Source organism: Leptosomus discolor, chromosome 1 (genome assembly GCF_034619465.1).
Source record: "Leptosomus discolor isolate bLepDis1 chromosome 1, bLepDis1.hap2, whole genome shotgun sequence".
Taxonomy (NCBI): Eukaryota; Metazoa; Chordata; class Aves; order Leptosomiformes; family Leptosomidae; genus Leptosomus; species Leptosomus discolor.
In genome coordinates, this window is record NC_141391.1 from 135,589,221 (window position 1) to 135,610,511 (window position 21,291).

Genomic DNA, 21,291 nt, shown 5'->3' on the forward strand with positions numbered 1-21,291 from the left:
TCTTCTCCCAGGAAACAAGTGACAGGACAAGAGGAAATGGCCTCAAGTTGCTCCAGAGGAGGTTTAGATTGCATATTAGGAAAAATTTCTTCACTGAAAGGGTGAAGCACTGGAACAGGCTGCCCAGGGAAGCAGCTGTGTCACCATCCCTGGAGGCATTTAAAAGACTTGTAGGTGTGGTGCTTAGGGACATGGTTTAGTGGTGGACTTGCTAGTGTTAGACTTACAGTTGGACTTGATGATCTTAAGGGACTCTTCTAACCTAAATGATTCTATGATTCTATGATTCCCCGTTTCCCAGTGTGGATCTCCCAACCAGGCATGTCCCAGACCCTTGAGAGCTGACCTCCCTTCCTGCAAGTTAAAACTCACAGTGCTCTCTGCCATTGCAGCATCTACTTCAGTGGTTAAATGTTTGCCCATCTTACCGCAGGTATATCCTGCCTCTCTGCTGAATAGACCTCAGGCCTGTTGAAGCAAAAATGCCACTGACATTACTTGTCTTCTTGTACTTTTCTCATTTACATCACACTAAAATTTTCATGTCAGTCTTGCAAATATTTACTGCTTTATTTCCCTAGAAATTTCTAGAGACCTGGTGCTAATCATTGGCCACGTCTTCTACTGTCATCAGCAGAATCAATTTCTTCACACAGAGTGCTCAAAGTAGAATAAAATAATTTGTTTATTAAAACTATACATGTAACAGTTCAATACGCTCCTCTATGCTTGCACACTCCTTCACTGCACCTCTGATTCTTGCAGCTACCTGTACGGAGTAAAACACTTTGCTATACACAACAACCCTATAGACAAAATACAAAGCAAATCAATGCATACTAATCAATATAGACGCATGTAACTAATTACATTTTTTTTGCTAACCAGGGTTCCTTGAGTAATTTTTATTTAATGAATATTTTTTTTGGTTAATGTTTTTATACACATTATTCAACTGGAGTTATCAGTCAGGTGTCAGGACAACTTTGTGCTGTTAATGATATTTAACACTGCTAGGTAGGGACTGACCCACAAAATGTGGTCTCATGTAAAGCTGACATCACTGGTCATAGAGAACAGGAAGGTAGACCAGGAGGAAGAAGATAAGATCACTGCAAAACAATGAAGTGTTACATGCAAAGAAGCAATCACAGGCTTTTGCAGCTAAATAGCAGAGGTTGATAGTAGGTAACCTGGGAAGAATGTTGGAAGAAGGAACAATCTAAGAAAAAGAGAATACACTTTCAAAACTGGACAGTTTGATTCTGAATGCAAAACACAAGTAAAGCAGATAACCAAATTAAATAAAAATTAACAACAAAAAAGCCAAAATGGGCAGCTGTATATGAAATCACCTGAAAACATGAAATCTTCTATGACTCCAAAACTGAAAGAATCAAATCCCCGTCAATAAAATAGATGGCCACAGTTTTTCCAGGCAACAGCATCATCGCTGCCAGTGTAACATTTAATAGAAAAAGTATATAGCAAATGTAATCTGAATGAGTGGATAAATACAGGAACAAACTTCAGGTCTGCAGATGAACTTTCTAATTATCACCAGAAAACAAAATGCAGAACAAGAAGGAAAAAAAAAAAAAAAAACCAACCACACAAACAACAACAATACCCCAAAAAAAGAAGTAAATCTGTAACTTTTGAACATTTTGAATTAGCCTGATGAAAGAAATGACTCCCCTCTCCAAATCTTACTTCACTTATATCCTCAGTCATCACAATTGCAATTACATGGCTCATACTAAAAAATAAAGAGAGCCCTATCCATATATTTTTGATTAGTGATTAGGTGGAAGTATGTAAAGGCAGGATGCAACTTCCAAGCACATCTCTCTGCCTACATTGTGCTTTTGGCTAGCTCTGGGTGACTCCTTCTAGGTGTTTTCAGTGGTTCTGCCCTCCTGCAAGGGCTGTATGTGAAGGCCAGGGACCTTATTTAGGAGGTTGGGCCGTCTACTGATGGTATCTCCTTTTAGCTATTGCAAGATATCTACATTTAGTTGCACAAGTTCTAGTGGCCAAAAGACAGTTTTCAGAAATGCTGTAAGCACTTAGGCATACCAGAAATGCAGGTGCACGGTGAGTGCAGTGGTTCAGCGCTGTCTACTCCCTCCTGCTCTCATCCAGTGCCTCATTTAGGAGTCCATGCCCACGTCCTTTCCCAGAGCTGCAGCAGCACGGAGCCTCCATAGAGGCACAGTGCTACGGCTGCAGCCAGAGGTACAGAGGTGCTGTAGTATGAGGAGGAAGGGGCACCAGACACGAGAAGGGTCCAAACTACCTCCCATAATAGCAGCACTGCCATCCCTGCTGCAGCCTCCTCGGGGTGTTAACAGCTCCTGGCAGCGCTGTGTTTGGCAAAGGGGCTGAGTGAGCAAGCCTGGCAGACCTCCTCGATCCACCTCTGATGTTGATGTGCATCGTTGGCTGGCAACCACTGGCCTAGTGAGACATTTTTCAGTGCCTGGACACCACAGGAAACCCCTGGGATTCAGACTGCGGTCTGCATTTCACGTGCTGTTATTAAACTAAGCAGTCAACTGCAACTTGAATAACATGCGATTAAGAAGACGAGTTAGTTAGCAGTATGAGGCACTGATTAAGTAAGATGATTCAGCACACAGTTAATTTGAAGTATGCAAGTGGTTCTATGAACTTTAAAGGTGAGAGCTTACAGTCTTTGCCAGATTCAGGTACTGACACAATCTCAAAAGTCAAAGTCAAAGTAGCTGATCTCCAGATGTGCCTTCCAACCTAAACAGTTCTGTGACTGTTATATTGCAGTATCACTGCCTACCATACAAACAAAGGTTGTATGTTTACTGGTGTTACCACAGTCTTGCCTTGCATTTTGGACAACACCACTCATTTTCTTACTCTGTGTCAGAAACTCCCTGCACGTTCAACTACAGAGTGTAAAATAATGTCAAAATCAGAACAGTAATAAATCATATCACGTTAACAAATCAGAAATTTGCTCATAAAAGCTTTTTCACTTACAGGGAGATGCACAGAAAGCATAAAGAGGAGCTACTGCAATATGTGCTGGGTAACATTGAATGATACAGATCAAAATTTGTGAGTTAGGCACAGTTCCTGCTTAGGAACAGGCTGGCTGTGATGTGTGAAGGACAGAATGCTTCACATCACTTTAATAACATACTTCCCCACTCTTTCAGAAGCAGCTGGAAAAATCCGCCTCCAAATCTCTTTGGCAAGAAAGATGAATCAAAGTAAATGAAAAAAGGGGAAGCAGAAGACAAGCTCACTCATGTTCCAAAGTGTACACACAGTTCGGCAGAGAACATACATTCTACTAACACTTAATTTTTTATTACAGCCTCACTGGGGCTAATGAAGATATAGTGCACAAAGCTGATAAATGAGGAGAATCAGGCTTTTTATATACAGCCACATAAATTAGAGGTAGAAAATAAATTCCATACAGACCATGATTTTTCTTTAAATGATGGTTTCAAAACTATTCAGTGCTATATCTATATCTTGCTGATTTAAATGTTCCCAGGAACTTTGGCAGCTCTCCACATTTACAGTTCCTTTGCAGGTAGCCTAAATTCAGACAGCTCTTGGTAAATATATCTCATCTGCCTTTGCTGCATGGGCACACTTCAACCTTTCTAGAAAAGGGTTTGGTTCATCGTGTCTGCCCAGTGCTGGCTGCAGGGATCTGTCAGAAGGGCAGATGGAATGGGTGGGGGCAGCCAGGCAAGCCACAAGAGCGCTGAAACCCATCCACATGGCAGGAAAATGAGCTCAGAAGTGTTCACTTAAGGATCTTTCTCTCAAGCATACCAGCTGGCCTGCTTTACCAAAGCTGTCAGTGGCTTCATGGTTACTTCTGCACAGCCATACGAACACAGCCAAAAAGAACATCTTTTACAAGGGATTGAGTTCTACCTAAAACCACTACAGAACTACTAGATATTATTAAGATTATTATGATGAAATTGTTCCTAATGTTAAATTTGATTGGAACAAACATTTAACGCAAAAAAGATATAATTTTGTATTTTTCCTTCATTCTTATTCTGTTGCAATCTCCATGAGTCTCTCAATGACTAATTCAGTCACTTACATTGACTTTAGCAAAAAAAAAGACTACTTTCCCCATGTTGCGTGTGGACCACCATTCTGCTCATGGTCCTCCAGCAAAACACAAACCTTCCAATCCCCTTTATAATAACCCAAGATGTGTACCACATGCGGCACAATGCGGCTCGCCTATTACCATCAATTAAAATACAAAAATGATTGTGTAGAGCAACAACTTTATTTTTCTATTATTTGTGCAATCCTGAGTTAGAAAAAAATAACAATTTTGGAAGAGAGGATTATTTGAGAATCTTGCATTATTAATATCACTTTTTGTTTTCACACAGGGAACTCGCAGTTAGCAGTTCCTCCAGTGAATAGACCTCTGGGTCTCCTTCAGTCATCAAGGAGACAGATCAATGCATCTTTGAAAACTTTAGGCAACAGCAGTAGAAGGTGGTCAAGAATATGCTGGCTGTATCACAGAGGAAGCTGAGAGGTGCAATGCACTGAAGAATGTGGGGTGCCAGGCTGTGAAGGTGGATGGGAGCCACCTGCTATGCTCTTCTGAACATCCTATATGGGCAAAATTAGGCAAGAAGTGCCTTCTTAAGACAGCAATCAAGTGTATAAGGGGAAAGGAGCAAGCCAAGCAAAGCTGTGGTCTTCCCTGCCACTGTAGGAGCCTTGGTCCTCTCTGATTCCTTAGAGAGAGGTTTGTCTTAAGGAAGAGGAAGACAGATTTCACTGCGCTGCTTTAAGGACAAGCACATAATTGCAACTGGCCTTCGTGAGAGGAGCACAGAGAATGAAGGAGTATTTGAATGACTACATACCATCTGGACCTGGACAATAGCTGCCAGTTGCTACCTTATTTTGATACAGGAAAGCACTATGGCATTATGAGTTACTGGTAAGTTAAATCTATGCCTCCAACTTTTGAGGTCCATGCAGTTCTCTTACCTTTGGTTGTGCTGAATGCATCCCTCTTCCCAACTTAGCTGTGCTAGGGAAGATAACAAATCTGTCTATTCTTACGTTTTCTGACTTGTAGGTAACTTTTTCCTATGAAATAGTGACAGAGAAACTGAATCAGCTGGACCGCACTCAAATATCACATCAATATGATTTTTATCCAGGTAGGGATAGGTAAAAAGGCTTCAGAAAAATTATAGCAAGCATCTGGAAAAGAACTATACATTAAAGCTTCTAACTGAATGAAATAATGCAGGAAATATCTACTAACATTATTACTCACATCATCTGTGAAATTGTATTAAACTCTATTCTGGATATGCTTTGACAGAAGGTAAGATGATTAATGCTTATTACATGTCTATTGTTTTTTTATTCTAGATATTCTGGATTCAAAAGAAATAGTTGGAAAATAGATAGTTAGAATACTTTCTGGTTATTTCTTTTTCCTGTTCAGCGAGACATATTAGTCTTTTAAAGCTGCAAGATACATTAGGGCACTAGGAGTGTACTGTAGTGTAATATTTTATTTATTAAGTGATAATTGCACTTTTATAAAACACTTGTGTTCAAAGAATAATAGACATCAAATATGGAAAAGATTTATAAGATCATCCTCAAACCAGTACTTTTTTTTTTTTCTATAGGTATTTGTGTCAAACCTGACTTTTCTAAGACTCACTGTCACTGGATAATCAAATGCGAGGCTGCTGCTAACTGAGAAGCACCAGTCAGTGCTGATGCAAGTACAGTATAAATATTTGAATGTCTTAATTCTTATTTTGCCTTCTGCCAAAATACTACATACATTCAAAAAATCTACAGCAGACCTGAGGAACAGCTAACTACGCCGGCAACTACCACCTAATAGTCTCACTGGTTTTATTTTTTTTTTCCCTAATTTCATTGTAGCACATTATTTCTATTTACATCTTCTGGTGCTCACATATGTCATCCAACTCTGATATGCGTACACTTGGCAAATACAAATGTTAAACATATAGCTCTACTGTACTGGAATAATAATAATGCAGTGCCCTCTAACGTTGATTTCTGACATAGTTACAAGCTTCTGTTTGCATTCTAGGAAACGTGCACCTATCTTCTATCATTCCAGCTGAGGTGGGGTACACAAGGTCTTTCAAAAAGAACTACTTGATTAAAACTCTTCAGAAACACTCAATGTAATGAATCATGCAAAACTAGCAGAACTAAAGGAAGATTTACGCAGATTTAGTAGAAGTAAAAAAAAAATGAGGCACTCGAGTAAGATCTCTCATGTTCAATGAGGAAAACAGAAAGATAATCTGTCATCTTTGGCTCTACTTTACAAGATGGTCTATCTCCAAGCAGATAAATATCATCTGTCTTTTATGTTTGATCAATTCTACTGTCTTATATTTCAGATTATTTCTTTGTTCTTCAGAGTCTGAGAATTTTTAATGACACCATAAATACGATTGCCTTAGCCTCAAGGACTGTAATGAAAAAGAATTTGGTTAGAGGAATTGAGATGCCTGAGCATTAGGTAGACAGAAGCTTAAATACATAGATCCTGTCTTTTACACAGAATGCCAATTAAGTCCTTTCATGCTCTTACACAGTAAGGCTAAGGAAAACTAATCTAGAAATTAGAGTTATATTCAAAAGCAATTAAAATAAAAAACAAAAGGTGAGGAAAAAAGTTAAGAAAATGAAATTTCAGATTTTCAGTATCCCAAATGTATGGGAATAACACATGCTCAAAGTCTTTGTTTAAAATGTACACAAGCATCATGAATATTGAGTGTGTGAGGAGTTGTCCCATCCCCCTTGGTGGGTTTCAGGGTAGGTGAATCTTTTGTATCCTCCCTTTTGTAAAGGGGCTTTCCTCTGCACAGCAGAGACCTCTTGCTAGGCAAAGGTAGTGAGTTAATAACCCTCTTTGGTCAGTAGATGGACAGCAATAACACACTTTATTAATAATATTTCACGGATTGGATAATAGGTTTGGTGTTCCCTGATTTTATCTAATAATATGGAGAGAGAAACAAAAAGGGTCAAAGAGAGAAAGAAAGAAGTGAAAGAGAGAAAGAAAGAAAGGAAAAGAAAGAAGGAAGGCGAGGCGAGGCGAGGAAAGGTGAGGGAAGGCAAGGAAAGGCGAGAAAAGGCAAGGAAGGGCGAGGAAAGGCGAGGAAAGGCGAGGAAAGGCGAGGAAAGGCGAGGAAAGGCAAGACCACCACTCCTAGGGTCCAGCAACATCTTGCAGGTCTGGTCTGATGTCTGAGTCTTTGGTGGTGGGTCTTGATTATTGGTATTTTTACTGTCCCTTTCCATATTCGTAAGCCCTGTTAACGTTATCCCCTCCTCGCTTTTCATGCTAATTAGGACACAGGCACGTTATACAACATTTTGGGGGCTCCAAGGGGGCTTTGTCCACTATAGATAAGGGAATGGGCCTCCTCAAGTCTGGAAACACCCTCTTCTGCAGGGTTTGTCCATTTGGATAGCAGAGGTTGGGTAGCTGCTCCAACTGAAGCACCCTTATTGATCACCCCAACTAAAGTTTCTGAAGGGGGAACATTGCTCCACCTTATTATCTCCAAGGAGGGAGCGCCACTTCACCTTCGCAGGGCTTGCTCCCTCCTTGGAGCAGACTGTCCTGCAAAGCAGGCTGGTTTTAGGGCTAATACATAAAACTTGCACTGTAAAACAAGTTTGTTCAAGACACATACATAAAATCTGCAAAACAGTTTATTTAAGGCAAAAAAATCAGACGGTCCTTCACAGGAATGAGAGATTCAGCACAGCAGAAACAGGCTTAATTCAAATAAGGTCTGGGTTTTTTCACAGCTTTTTGGCTTCCTCTCAAGAGAACAATGCCACACATGAGTGGAGACAGACCAGTAATTCTTTGAAGTAGCAGGACAAACTGTTTTAAAATGCAAAGAGCAGGTTTCTGCACAGAGAATCACAGGAAGTGGTAACATAGGTTTCTTTGCGGTTTGCACTGATACGTTACTAGTCTGTTTGATAAAAGGAAGTTAAGACAACAAAAGGGATCAAACATGAAAGACATAACATTTATCGGCTTAGAGACAGTGCATCTTGTAAATGACACCTATCCCCTCTGTAAAAAACTAAAGAGCAGGTTAGGGAAGAGCAGCCCACAGAGTTGCGTGCAATTCCTGATGCAATTGATCTCAGGAAATGGCATTTGGGCATTCTTGTTCCTATTGCAGAAATAATTGGGAAAGATTTGTTTCCATTATTAAATCCCAAGGCTTTATGTAAGCATTAAGTTACACCTTTATTATTTAGCTACTCAAAAGATACAGAATTTCACATTAACAGAGTATCCGAGAATAACCATAACAGACCAGGGAAATGAGGGCTGGGTTTCAGACCTTTTGAATCATATAATGAGTTATTCCCAAACTGGAAGCTTCTGAATCAAAACTAAATTCAGTTTTCTTCAGAAATAATTAAAGTTGAAATAGTGATCTTTGCCTTATGATGGTAACCTGATTGATAATGTATCAAGACCAAATAATCTGCAAGCAAAAATCATAGCCTTCCAACAGTGTCCTCTGCTAGACTCAAGTTCCGGAACAGATCATCCAAGGAAGCTGGGGACTCTCCACCACTCTCAGAGAAGACTTAGAGAAGCCTCTGTCAGGACAGGATTATTATGCCTCCAGGCTGGGCATAAGAACTGCTCAGGATCCCTTCCACACTTACTTTGTCTAATCCCCAGAAAAGGAAATTTTACAGGTAGTTTCTGTTGTAAATTCTTAGATATCTTTTGTTGAAATTCAGTGCAGGGCTGAATCTCAGCATAGAAACAAAGCCTAAACAAATTATTTTCAAGAACTTGTAAGCGGAAAAATAATAAGCACCTCAAACTCTAAAGATCAACTTTTGTCACAAAGATTACTCACACATTATATAATCTATTCCACTAATTTACAATTCATCAGTCACTACGACCAATTATTTATTTATCCCCAACTCCCCCAACTATAATTGTATACAATTACTTTATTTTTTCCTAATGTTTGTTGTTTATGTCATGAAATTATTTACCTTTGCACACAAACTAGAAAACCAGGATGAAGAAAAATCATATACATAACACTGATAAAACCCTATTTTGAGGAAGAGTACTTATTCTTCCAAATCAAAATCTCTGACTCCATTACCCCACTGGGATATTTCAACACCACAGAAATAATAATCTGTGGCAATGTTATCTCAGCTGTTCTCTGAACACCACAGAGGAATTCAAAATTGGTGCAAAATCCAGGCTTCATAAATGCAGTGCCAACTTCCTTAATTCACTTTCAAATCTCAGTAGTGAACAAAACTCCCACAGAAAATAAATGCAACTTTTCTACAGGCTGTGAATGTAGACTATGTTAACAGAGCTCTTGAGCGTGGATAAGAGTCAGTGAATATCAACCAGAAAGCTAGATCCACAAGTTTGCTTTTCATTCTCTTGAATGCAACAAGAGGCCTTGCAGAGGGATCAGAATAGATTGGAGCACTGGGCAGTCATCAATGGCTTGAAACTTAACAAGAACAAATGTGTATTTCTGCACCTGGGATGGAGTAACACCGGGCACAAGTATAGATTGGGAGAGGAGTGGCTGCAGAGCAGCCCTGCAGAGAGGGACCTGGGGTGCTGGTTGACAGCAGGGTCATTGTTGCGTTGTATTTAGAGTTGGTGCGGCCCCACCTTGAGTACTGTGTGCAGCTATGGGCCCCACAGTTTAAGAAGGATGTGAAGGTCCTTTAATGCATCCAAAGGAGGGCAACAAAGATGGTGGAAGGGCTGGGAGGCAAGTCCTGTGAGAAACAGCCAGGGACTCTGGGTTTGCCTAGTTTGAAGAGAAGGAGGCTGAGGGGCGACCTCCTTGCTCTCTACAGCTTCCTGAGGAGGGGAAGTGCTGAGGGAGATGCTGGTCTCTTCTCCCCGGGATCCAGTGACAGTACGCATGGGAATGGCTCAAAGCTGCGCCAGGGGAAGTTTAGGCTCGACATTAGGAAACATTTCTTTACAGAGAGAATGGTCAGACACTGGAACAGGCTTCCTAGAGAGGTGGTCAATGCCCCATGCCTGTTGGTGTTTAAGAGGCATTTGGACAATGCCCTCAACAACACCCTCTAACTTCTGGTCAGCCCTGAAGCGGTCAGGCAGTTGGACTAGATGATCATTGTAGGTCCCTTCCAACCGTAACATTCTATTCAGCTCTGTTCTATTCATTCTAATGATGGAGGTTCCAAATACGCACCTGCTGCAGGGCTGTTCAGCATCTTCCTGAACCCTGTGTCCAGTCAAATCAGGAAGGCCGAGCCCTGCTCTTGCTTTATATTCTATTTGAATGTTCTCCTTTAAATAATGCTCTGCATTTATTATTAGGAATATCAAATCTAAAGTCTAAACCTTAGTGCACTAAAAGGTACCGCAGTTCTTAAGAGTTGCTGTGACAAAGCATGGATGTCAATTGCCAAGCTGTGATTCACTGACCTTAAAGAGACATGTCATCCGTGAAGTGCCCTGTCAATCACCACTGTCTAAAACAGAGTCTCTGTGGCACAGAGAGTGAGGAGGTGTCATAGGTGTCCCCAAACACATATTTAACCCACCAATCTGCTGTACTTAACTTTAGTTAACTTTTGCCTTGTAGGTTTCTGCTTGTTTGTCTGGCAATTTCTTCCTCTCTTTTTGTGACATTATCAGCACTCTCAGAGAGAGTAGAAAGTGAGAGGCGCTCTGATAACATTGAATGTCTGGAGGTACATAAATCTGCTTCGTGCATATTTGAAGCAATTTTACCCTGCCATGTCCCTAAATTTTACCCATTTTAACTGCTTTTTTTAAAGCTTGTCTCAGACTAAGCTGATGTATCAGTCTTGGAGCACAGTGTCTCCAGGCTGGTGGAATTCTGTGGAATGCTTTTTTGATGCAAAATCAGACATTTTCTGATTGCTTTACAAATTGAAATCAGAATGCATTCATGTCACACCATTGTGCAACCATTGGAGAAATGATGCACGAAAAATTCTCTGTAGCATTGTTTAAAATTTAGAGCCATGAGGGAACTGTAAATGTTATTTTCAGCAAAAATTTAGTTTTCCAAGGTTGAAATCAGATGGAATAACACAGACAACCTCTCTGTTACTAACAGAAAAAAAAAATTACTGTAACAACTACAGCCCCTAAATCAATTTGGCTGCTCTTGACCATGTCCTTTAATAACCTAGAACACAAAAGAAGTTGTCTTTTATAAAAATAATCTGCTTCTACCAGCAAGACTTGTTTTCTTCAGGTCAAGTACAGAGTAGCTTTCAAACATACAATCAGCAATATTTACTACTTCCATTTCAAAGACATTTTTTCTAATTGCCCATGTGAAATTTTCACTCGGAAAAAAAAAAGTAGAGAAATACTGGAAAACCCTCATGAACTGGAAACCCATACAAACTTAAGGAGGGGCTCAGGGACAGGCGACAGACTGAAAATCACGTAATTTTTGAAAGACGCCAAGATGGAAACCAAAGGAACACAAATCTCAAATGTATGTTTTGCAGAGAAAAAAAAATGGGATGAAAGAAGAGTGGGGGAAAGAGGGGGTTAGTAAATCTACCAGCTGTAGAAATATTTTCCTGAAGCACCACGTTGAGGAAATACTTTGCATTGTTACATAAAATTCCCTGTAGCAAGAAAAAGTGCAACCACATGAAATCTGTATTTATCCCTGGCAAAAACATAAAAGCAATTCATAACAGTTTAATTTCAATAGAAAGAGACCTGTGATGCAGCAAGGGAGCTGTTTTTTGCACGACCACTCCCAGCAGAAAGAAAAGGACTGAAGCATGAATGGGGGGCAATGGATTGGGATGCTAAAACGAACCACCCTGGGGACCACAGCTCTCTGTGCTTCCCGTTTTGCTGCAGTCACTTATCCACTGTACGCCTCAGGAAGGGCTACGTAAGTCAGCACAAAAAAGGGAATTAAGGAGAGGAGGGACATAACATACCTATTACATACTAGTCATCACAAGCATTATTTTTGGCTACCTATTGTCCCTCCTGTGCGTACTCCTGCTTCACCCTTGTTTCGGAGCAGTTTCAAGCTCATCTGATGGCAACCTGCTGCAAACCTGTGGTTTTGATGTGCCATGTTAGCAAACTAAGACAACTCACGACTGAGTGAGACAAGCACAAGACAGCAGGCATATGCCTCCCCTCTTAGACCCAGTTAGCCCAGCTCATTGGAGTACACTTCACTCAGGGCTATGTGATTCCATGCCAGGCACCCAAAACGCGGGTGATCTGAGATTATACATCACCATGCCCACGTTCCCTTGTTTCTGAGAAACAGATTTTCATCCATAGATTTCTTCTCATTCCTTCCATAAGGCAATATGCATATTGTTTTTAATAAATATGCGGTTATTAGTTTCTTGGTTTAGTAACGTTAAGTACTGTACAGTTAAAAAGTAATTTGTTACACCGTAGTTTCACTTTAGGCAGCACCATGCTTTTGTCTGTGTAATTACTCTGAATAGGGCTGTATATTCCTTTGTTAATGCAATTCACTCAGTCATGACCAGATCCCTTAACACAGGGAAAAATGCATCTGCTGTGTCATCTGACATAGTCAATATGCTTAGGTAGGAAATTATTTAACACTGTGGACTAGTAAGTTTGAAAGTTCAGTCTCAGTCCTCAGTGACTATCACTTCAACACTTTACAAAATCCACCAGCTATGCATGGTATCATGGTCTTCAATGAAGACCAAGGAGCTTGAAGCAAAATCCTCACTGTCTGAGCCTGACTAATGCTGCTGACTTCCAGTATAAGTATGCACATGCAAAAACATTTACTAGACTGTAGCCAAAATGTAGAAGTGATTTTCAAAATTAAGAGTCAATTAATATGATTAATTAGATTATACAAAGTATTTTATTTTCCCCTTTTTAAAAAATACATTCTAAAAAACATTTATAATACATAAAAATAATTAAAATCCACATACAAGACAGGCAAACATTAACAGATTTTGAGAGAGTGGTGACAAACATACCAAGAAGGGGGTGGAAAGTGTTAACTCTTCCAAGAAATATTTTTTAAACTGTGACTTTCACTTGTGTTAAGAATCCATTTGAGATATCAAATTCTATAACTGACATAGTGCTGTCTAGACTAATGCCATGGGTTTACATACCAGAGAATTAAAATGATCATAAACTCACATCTCTGAGTATAATACACCAAAGAGTTCGTGACCCAGATGTCACCTTGATTAAATATTGTTATTATTCAGTAGCACTTAAGGATTTTTGCAGAATAAAAACTCATTGTAGTATCAGACAACTACACAAACAACAGTCTTCCAAAACCGACGATGACATGAAGCTTTTGCTGCCCATCCTCTATTTATAAGCAAAACACTTTCCAAAGTCTTGTCCTTCATGTGACACCTTGTCACTGACCACTTAACTGCTGGTAGCACTGGGATGCAGTGGTTTGACTCTTGCTAGTCTGGAGAGGCCGAGTCTAAGACACTGAGTAGGTGACTTAACTGAAACATACTTCACAGAGTTATTACTGCTTCCCGATGCAGCTGAAAATAATTGTAAAACAAAAAGAAGGTGTAAGAGGTTTAGAAAAAAAATAATCATAGAACCATTGTCCTTTTATAGTTTTCATAGCAGAACAAAAAAAGTATTCTAAAGATATTGCAAAAAGGTTAGAACAAAATACCACAGAAGCACACGAATATCAGCATACTCCCCAGGAAACAACCTATTTGGGAGCCAATGCAGCAGGCACGATGCACAGTTTTAATTAACCAGGAACACACTGGAGCAACACTGGACAAGCACATAAAAACTGTTCACAGTGTACTGTGCGTTTTCAGGTGCTCCACAGAGAATCACACAGGTGAACACAATTCCAAGCAGGAAAAATACACTTGAAAGAAAGGAGCCAAACAAAAAGAAAAGAAAAGTAGATATGAAGGAAAATCAAAGTAAGAGGCAGGAGTCAGCAGCAGCTTGCTCAAACACCTTAAGAAAATAAAGCTACTAAGCATTTGCTTTACTAGAGCAGTTAAAACACTGCAACATTTTTCTAGTATTATTTGTTTAGAATATATAATAATGCAGCACGTACCAGAGATAAAGAAAGATCTTAATAAGAGAGAAATGGCCACAAAACATCTCCTGATTAAGATTTGATCCACACTCTGGAAAATATTTTATTAACCTCCCCACATAAAGGAATTAAGGATAATGCTGTTAAGAGGAAAAGAAGCAGAGAGATAGCTTTTCTTTCTTTTTTTTAAAAAAATCTAAGGTCAAAAGAATACCTTTCATTATAAGAGGGCAGTCATTTTTCTGAAATACTGACTATTTGCATGCTTTTAGGAGAGATTGCTAAAAACTTAAGTCAACCAATGTATCTGTTTATAAACCTAGAGGTACCTGGTGGTATCCATTTAGGCTTCTTGTCTGTTACAGGACTTGATGTATGCAGAGGCCTTCCAACTGGTTCTGAAGTACTGGAGATCTTCTTTCCTGTTGGCTCAGATTTTTGTTCCATTATCCGTGACGGAGAAAGTCCAGGTGATACTTAGTTGGAAAATAAAAGTGATCTCAGCAAGATACTCTTTAGCAGAGAAATCATCACACTGCATACAGATCACTGTATAGGGTGAGCTCACTGCACTGAGTGACGTAATGAGTTATGTTACTGGATTGTCACATCTTTAACAGTATATACGTACACAGTCAGTCCTGTCGTATTCTGGAATTCCAGCCCTGATTTGCAAATAATTTGTAACAATTTCTTGTTGAAGATACCAAATTTATCTATTCCTTCAGTGAAAATAAAAGGGACTTTTATTATAAAGAAGTCTATTTCAAATTCATAGCACAAACTTACCTGTAGTATTAATCTTGGATTTGGGAGCTTTCTTCTCTCTTTCAGCTGGCATCTTTTGTGTGGTTTTCTTTTTATTTCCTTTGGCTTTCTTCTTTTCCATAGCAAAGTCTTCATCATCATCTTCACTATAATCTGAATCTTCTTTTGACTCCTCACCTACAGCAAGGAAAAGGGATGTCATTGCTTTACAGGAAATACAATCTACTATTACTCCAGGGACTTCTAATCACATTCTGGACATAAAAAACGAGGATATCTTAAGGATGAAGTAAAATAAATTTGCACATATTTGTATGCTGAACTGAGAAAGAAATAGCCACCATAAAACTTTCTGTATTTACAGAACTCTTGCTCTGTTCTTTAATAACGGAACACCCTGGATAAACACACAACAATAATTTTAACAGCAGAACTGCCAATATTCCATGTGTGCAAGATGAAAAAGTTAAAATTATGTGGCAGGACTTCTGATTTTTACATATTCTTAGTCATGACTCTTTAAAGTGGAAAACCACTATGTCTTACTTCAACTGTAAGAAAGATTTTATTAGATTTATTATTAAAAAAACGTAGACATTAGCAAATCTCAAACATAGTTCTCTATCAATGGGAATATCTGGATTATTCCCGTGATATTTTATTTCACTGACAATTCTAGAAATATTTTCCAATAAACCTTGCAGTAAGGAATAAAAGAATGCATACAGACATGTTCACCACTGGGAAACGAGAAAGACATCTATCATACTCTGCAGGCATTCAATACCGGCCTGCTACCAGAAGCAGAGTATGAGGCTAGGCTGACCTCCAGTCGGATGCAACATGGTTTTCTAAGAGCTGAGGACTGGAGGAAGGAAAGACGACAGGCTACTTACTTTTTAAAAGAAACGTAAACAAAGCCAATACTGAAAGCACTAACACCTGACACTACTCCAGAGTCTCTGTTTTGATGCAAACCCCAAACAATGACTAGAAAAATGAACAGAGTCTAAACTTTCCTGGACAAAGAGGGCAGAAGAAGTTTCTTCTGACATACCACAGCAAATTCAGAGAAGCAGTATAATTTTTGCCAGTTTGGGGAATGCGTATGAATAAGCTCCAGTGTTTAGATTTAGTGTCAAACTGCCGCTAGTATTAAAAGAGAACGGTTCGGGGGGGGGGAGGGGGGGGAGACACAGGAGAAGCAGTAGGCATTTCACTGAAAACATAAACTAAATGGAAGGCACCACATGCAAAGCGTATCTAAGGAGAGGGTTTTTATCAAGAAGAACTTACTGGGTACAGACTCTGGCTCAGAGTCAGTAGGATGCTTTCCATCATCACTGTCAATGGTCAGCAACTGCTGATGTGCTGGAACTTTAGATGCTGCTGTCCTTTGCCTACCATCACCCCTAGGTACATCATCGTCCATAACTTGATTGAGACCTACAGAACACAAGGTGGTCTAATTAATTAAAATTCACACTAAATGTGTTCTCCTTAAAAAGAAGGAGGTATTTGAGCCCCCAGAATTCATTCTCATTTTACTTTTTTAACTGACTGAACTGTAATCTCTGGTTGTGAAAGTTCTCAATATTTATCTGTACTCAAACTAATAAAAGGACAGAAGACCAAAAATAAAACTGGAAAAATGAAGAAGTTTCCACTGGCACAGCAAATGTTTTGGTCAGATTTATTTGATGCTCGGGCATTAGGGACCCATTACGGAGCTGAGGGTTAAGTGTAGCTTCTCGAAGAAGTAAATAAACTCAGCATCCAAAAACATCACACGTCTGTTGTTTTTTCCAACTAACTTTCAGTGATCTGTAACAATCTCATTCAGCCATCCAGAGGTTTCCCCATTCTAAGACAGAGACCAAATTTTTAATGAAAAAACTAATGCATCCTTCAGTCTTTAAGACTTATTTTCCACGTAAGTGAAAAACAGAAAACAACAGAAACAAAGAAAAAATGTATCTTAAATGTATCTTGAAATGCTATTTCTGAAAAGACAAGAGTATGAGAAAAACTTACCTAAAAGGTCACTGTCTACACTGCAGTTGGAAAAGAGAGGTCTCCTCTGTACATTTTCTGATTCAATACTTGTAGCTGTTTTAGGAGCCAGAAAACAAACAAACAATAATATAAAATATTAGTATTCAAAAAACATATTATAAAAAGTCAAGATATTAGGAAATGAAAATAGCTAACATTTTTATCTGTCTCTAATCAAACTACATGTTTGGAAGATCTTATAGAAGAGTTATTTTTCTTACAGAAGAAAATATGAACATAAGAAGACAGGCACTACCTAGAAATTCTCTTTTCCTTATCATGACATCTTGAAATAAAATATGACTTTCAACCAATTTCACTGTAGAATGAATTAAGTCATGTTCAAATTCACTACGTATAAATAAAGTGTGCTGCACTGAATGGTAAATTAACCTTGTTTTTCTGAATTTTGCACCTCAAGGATATTTGCAGATTTTTCTTTGACGGATAAGGCCAAGGCATATTCCAAGTCTCTTTGATAAAGTTTGTCATCCAAGGATATCCTGGAAAAGAAACCCCACACACGCTAAATAATAAAACAATGGTATGAGTTTTATAGATCTACTTCTGACTCACTGAACTTCTTAAATACTTGTAAAGAGATTAATATTTCAATACATACTTTATAAAGTATGCATAGCATATTACAAATATTACTTCCCGAAAAGACTTAGACAAAGTATATAATAATATTTAAAGGACACTACACTTAAAAGTATTGTAATTGCAAGGCACTGTGTGTATATACATATATATATATGCACTAATAACTGGCATTATCACAGAAAAAGGTGATTACATTTGTTTGAAATACCACACTGAAATGTAATATTTATGCACAACTTTACCACCAAAATAATCAGATTTCTTTTTTCGTTGACATTGAATTTGTATTTTCTGTCAAGCTTTAAATATGTTCTTTTTTTAAGGAGTCAAACTTGTCTGTATGTTTCTGGTTTAGGAGTCCTTAGGTAACGAGGAATTGTCACAGTTATTTTGCACTGTAGAGATACCAAGACAAGAGCTGACATGCAAACCTGCTTCTGCACCTACGCAGGCCGCTTGCTGGAGTTTTTTAGAGCTGTACCAAAACAGACATATCTCACTACTCAACTCAGGCAAGTTTTCCTGACTCTATGCATAATTGCATTACCTCTGATTTGCAACTATACCAATAAAGGTCAAAATCTTTATCCCATTAATATGTTAGTTGTTAATTCTCAGCTGCTTAAAACACTAGGGAAAACAAACAAACAAACAAACAAACAAATACTGTTATTGAAATCCAGCTTTACACAGAGTTGACCTCATTTCAACATTTCTTACCTTTTACTGGGTGTCTGCTTTTGTGACGGAGTCAATTCTTTGTGTGGCTTTTTTTGCTTCTCTTTTTTCTCCTTCTTTGCATCCTTGAGCTGTGTTCTGGATTTTTTGCTTGAAGGTGCAGCTATACATGCGAAGTCATCATCTGGGAAACAGCAACAGGCTTTAATGAGTTTTCCTACATTCTTCCACACAGCCCAAACAAGTCACTGAAATTAATTTCATCACACACTGAAACTATACCAAAGATAACCTTCTCGAAATGGATTCTACTTTTAAAGAACACAATTATACTATTCTCAAATGTGTTTCAATGAAAATTTAACAAGACCTCTTTTGCATATACTTCTATTCAAGAGGTAGTTATTTCAATTTTTATTACCAATATGGCAATAAAGCTTCAATGTCCAATGTGATACCAGATCTTCAATAACTAGAAGTCCACCTTTTGATACGCTGAACAGCAATCAATTATAATAGTTATTGCTTCATTAAACAGTTTTGAGCTCTTGGTGTTTGGGAAAATGTTCCCCCTAACGACTCCTATTCTTAAAAAACGCAGGCTGCTCCCCTTTTATGACCATTTTCATATTGCCTCTTGCCAAACACAATGCATTTCTTCATTTTTCAAAGAAAACGGGAAGGCACGAAAACTGCCTTTCTTCTGACTGAGGACACTGCATATCACAATGCAAAATAAGGGAAAAAAAGAATCATCTTCAGTATTCCCTAAATGACGGAGAACCTTAGATAAGATCACCAATGTTTCTGAGAATTTTCACCTTCTTTTAATATGACAAGTGGTCACTCACAAACTAAGGAAAGCCATGCACCACATTTGAACTAAGAATCTGCATAAATCTGTATGATTCACATGAGACCTTCAATACTATTTACCTTTGCCCTCCCCTTCCCACCAATCCAAACTGTTCCCCGAATCCTGCAAACAGCATAGGAAAAAAAAACCCCACAAAACATGAAAGCAAATAAATTCTGTAAGAAAAATGCATAACACCCATTAGGGCTTAGAAGGAGGACTGTCATGAAAACAAATAGCCTGCAATCTATTCTTCTTATCAGTGGAACTGAAAATTTGACTGCTATGTCCTTACCCATCAAGATACAGAGCTGTAGGAGAAATGTTAGATCTGGGTACAGATGATTCACATCTCCTTTATATCCTGATTTACAATCCTGTGAACTGATAAGCAGGACATACAGCAAACAACTACCACCAAAAAATGAGGCAGGGAGAGAAACATTTTCCTGCAACACCACACAGCGCGTTCACCAGTTTCCTGACACACTCTGGTTAGGCTCTGGCTTACAGCCATCGTATTCTTGTTGAATTAGGGTATTTAACAGCATGCCTGTATTACTCCCAGTGAAAACAGTTAAGAGCCTTCTCAATGAGCTAATTAATTAAAAACACTCCAATGATACTGTTGTCCCACAAGCGAGGTCCGGTACCCGGTGTGCAAAACGCCAATACACACGCACAGCTGAGGTACGTTATTTCACTGATGTGCACCAACGGGTGTCTGTCCCAAGACAGCGCAACTGGCCTCAAGAGTTTCCCGTAATTATACACTTAACTAACTATAAGTTCATCATTACTCTCTTCGATGATTGGTTCTTCTTCCTCGCTTCTGATGCAAATTAGTGCACAGTCTCTGTTGTCGTCTTCTATTGTCCCTTTTGAGTAGGTGGTATCACTTGGGTAGGTGGTCAATGAGTTGGTGGTCGCGACCTCCCCTTGCCGGAATTACCTTTTGCCTACTCCTTCTCCAACCAAGCAGTTCTTCGTGGTTTGCCGGCCAAACCACAACCCATCACCCTTTCTGACAGAGCCACGTTGTCCCATAGTTCTTAAATTTAGTCCCAAATCGTGTCCAGTTACTGTTTCACCCAAGTTGGATCAGGACCACACAAACGGCTCTGAGCAGCTTCCCCGTTGCTTCAATCACGCTTTACATTCCTTTAATTCCAACGACAACAATACTTTGGGTGGTTACATTAGTGTCCGGCATTTTTGTTACGTACAAAACACACCACTCACCGTCATCTTCCGAATCCCCAAATTGAGAATAATCAACCATTTTCTTGCTCCTGTGGCAAAAAAACCCATGCACTGTTAGTCCTCTCAGACTGGCTAACACTTGATTTTTGGGTAAATCGTGTCTTACAAGGAAGAGCGGCGGCGGCGGCGGGGCCCTCCCGCTCTCTCAGCGGGCAACGACCGCCCGCCGGCGGCGCGCGCGCGTCTCCGGCTTTCTAGGAAACGCCACCCAGCGCCGCCGGGCGCGAGCTCCCAGCGCCCGCGCGCCTCGGGGCCGGGTGACGGGTGACCGGCGACAGCGGCGACAGCGGCGGCAGTGGCGGCAGTGGCGCCAGCGGCTCGCGCCCCTCGCGCCCCCCCACCCCGCACGGCGCGCGGACCCCCCCCACGCACCTCCTCACCGGCCGCGCCATCCCCGCGGCGGTCAGCCGCTGCGGGGGCGGGGCACAAGCAGCGGCGACGACAGTGCTGCCCTGCCCTCCCCCCCTCCCTCCCTCCCTCCCTCCCCGTGCGCCGGCAGCTGCCGCGGTAGCGCGGGCTCGGGCTCGGCACATTCGCCACAGAGCGGGCGGGCGCCGAATCTGCGGCTCCGGACGCGAAGGTTCTTAACGGGTGGGCGGGAACGGCTCGGCGCCACCGCCTCCCTCCGCGGTCGAACGCTCTTCCCCCTAGCCCGGCGCCGCCGCACCCCCCTCAGCTGCCCGCCTCGGAGTCAGGTGAGCGGAGAGGGAGGAGGGCGCCGCTCCTGCACTTCGGCGGGGGAAGCGGCTCCAGTCCCGGCGGGCGCTGCCCCATCCGAGCCGAGGGGCTGCGTTTATCCTGGGGTTTTGGACCCGAAGGTAGATGGGATCCCGCAGGCCTTTCCCTCCCTTCCGGCAGCTCGGCTTCTGCTTG

The 21,291-nt window shown here is 40.4% G+C and overlaps 1 protein-coding gene across 2 annotated transcripts; it reads right to left on the reverse strand.

Annotated features, from left to right (window-relative positions):
- Positions 1–12,970: 12,970 nt before the first annotated feature.
- On the reverse strand, positions 12,971–20,819 carry RAD51AP1 (RAD51 associated protein 1). Of its 2 annotated transcripts, none has more exons than XM_086478919.1 (8): positions 20,791–20,819; positions 20,398–20,447; positions 18,342–18,483; positions 17,409–17,518; positions 16,257–16,406; positions 14,982–15,137; positions 14,522–14,668; positions 12,971–13,659 (listed from the first exon to the last, which is right to left on the reverse strand). In XM_086478919.1, exons 1-8 carry the CDS (start codon positions 20,808–20,810, stop codon positions 13,532–13,534), a joined length of 903 nt encoding a protein of 300 aa, XP_086335045.1. In that variant the 5' UTR covers positions 20,811–20,819; the 3' UTR covers positions 12,971–13,531. The 2 variants fall into 2 exon arrangements, with proteins under 2 accessions (XP_086335045.1, XP_086335054.1); XM_086478928.1 differs by lacking the exon at positions 14,982–15,137 and adding an exon at positions 16,995–17,069.
- Positions 20,820–21,291: the final 472 nt, after the last annotated feature.

What these genes read in the sequence shown, in the direction of transcription:
- RAD51AP1 (XM_086478919.1), bottom strand. Translation starts at nt 20,810, where the DNA reads ATGGCGCGGCCGGTGAGGAG. An exon ending in ATGGCGCGGCCGGTGAGGAG is followed by an intron (nt 20,448 to 20,790) that starts GTGCGTGGGGGG and finishes TTTTTGCCACAG; the next exon opens with GAGCAAGAAAATGGTTGATT. An exon ending in TGAGCCAGAGTCTGTACCCA is followed by an intron (nt 15,138 to 16,256) that starts GTAAGTTCTTCT and finishes TCCTTGCTGTAG; the next exon opens with GTGAGGAGTCAAAAGAAGAT.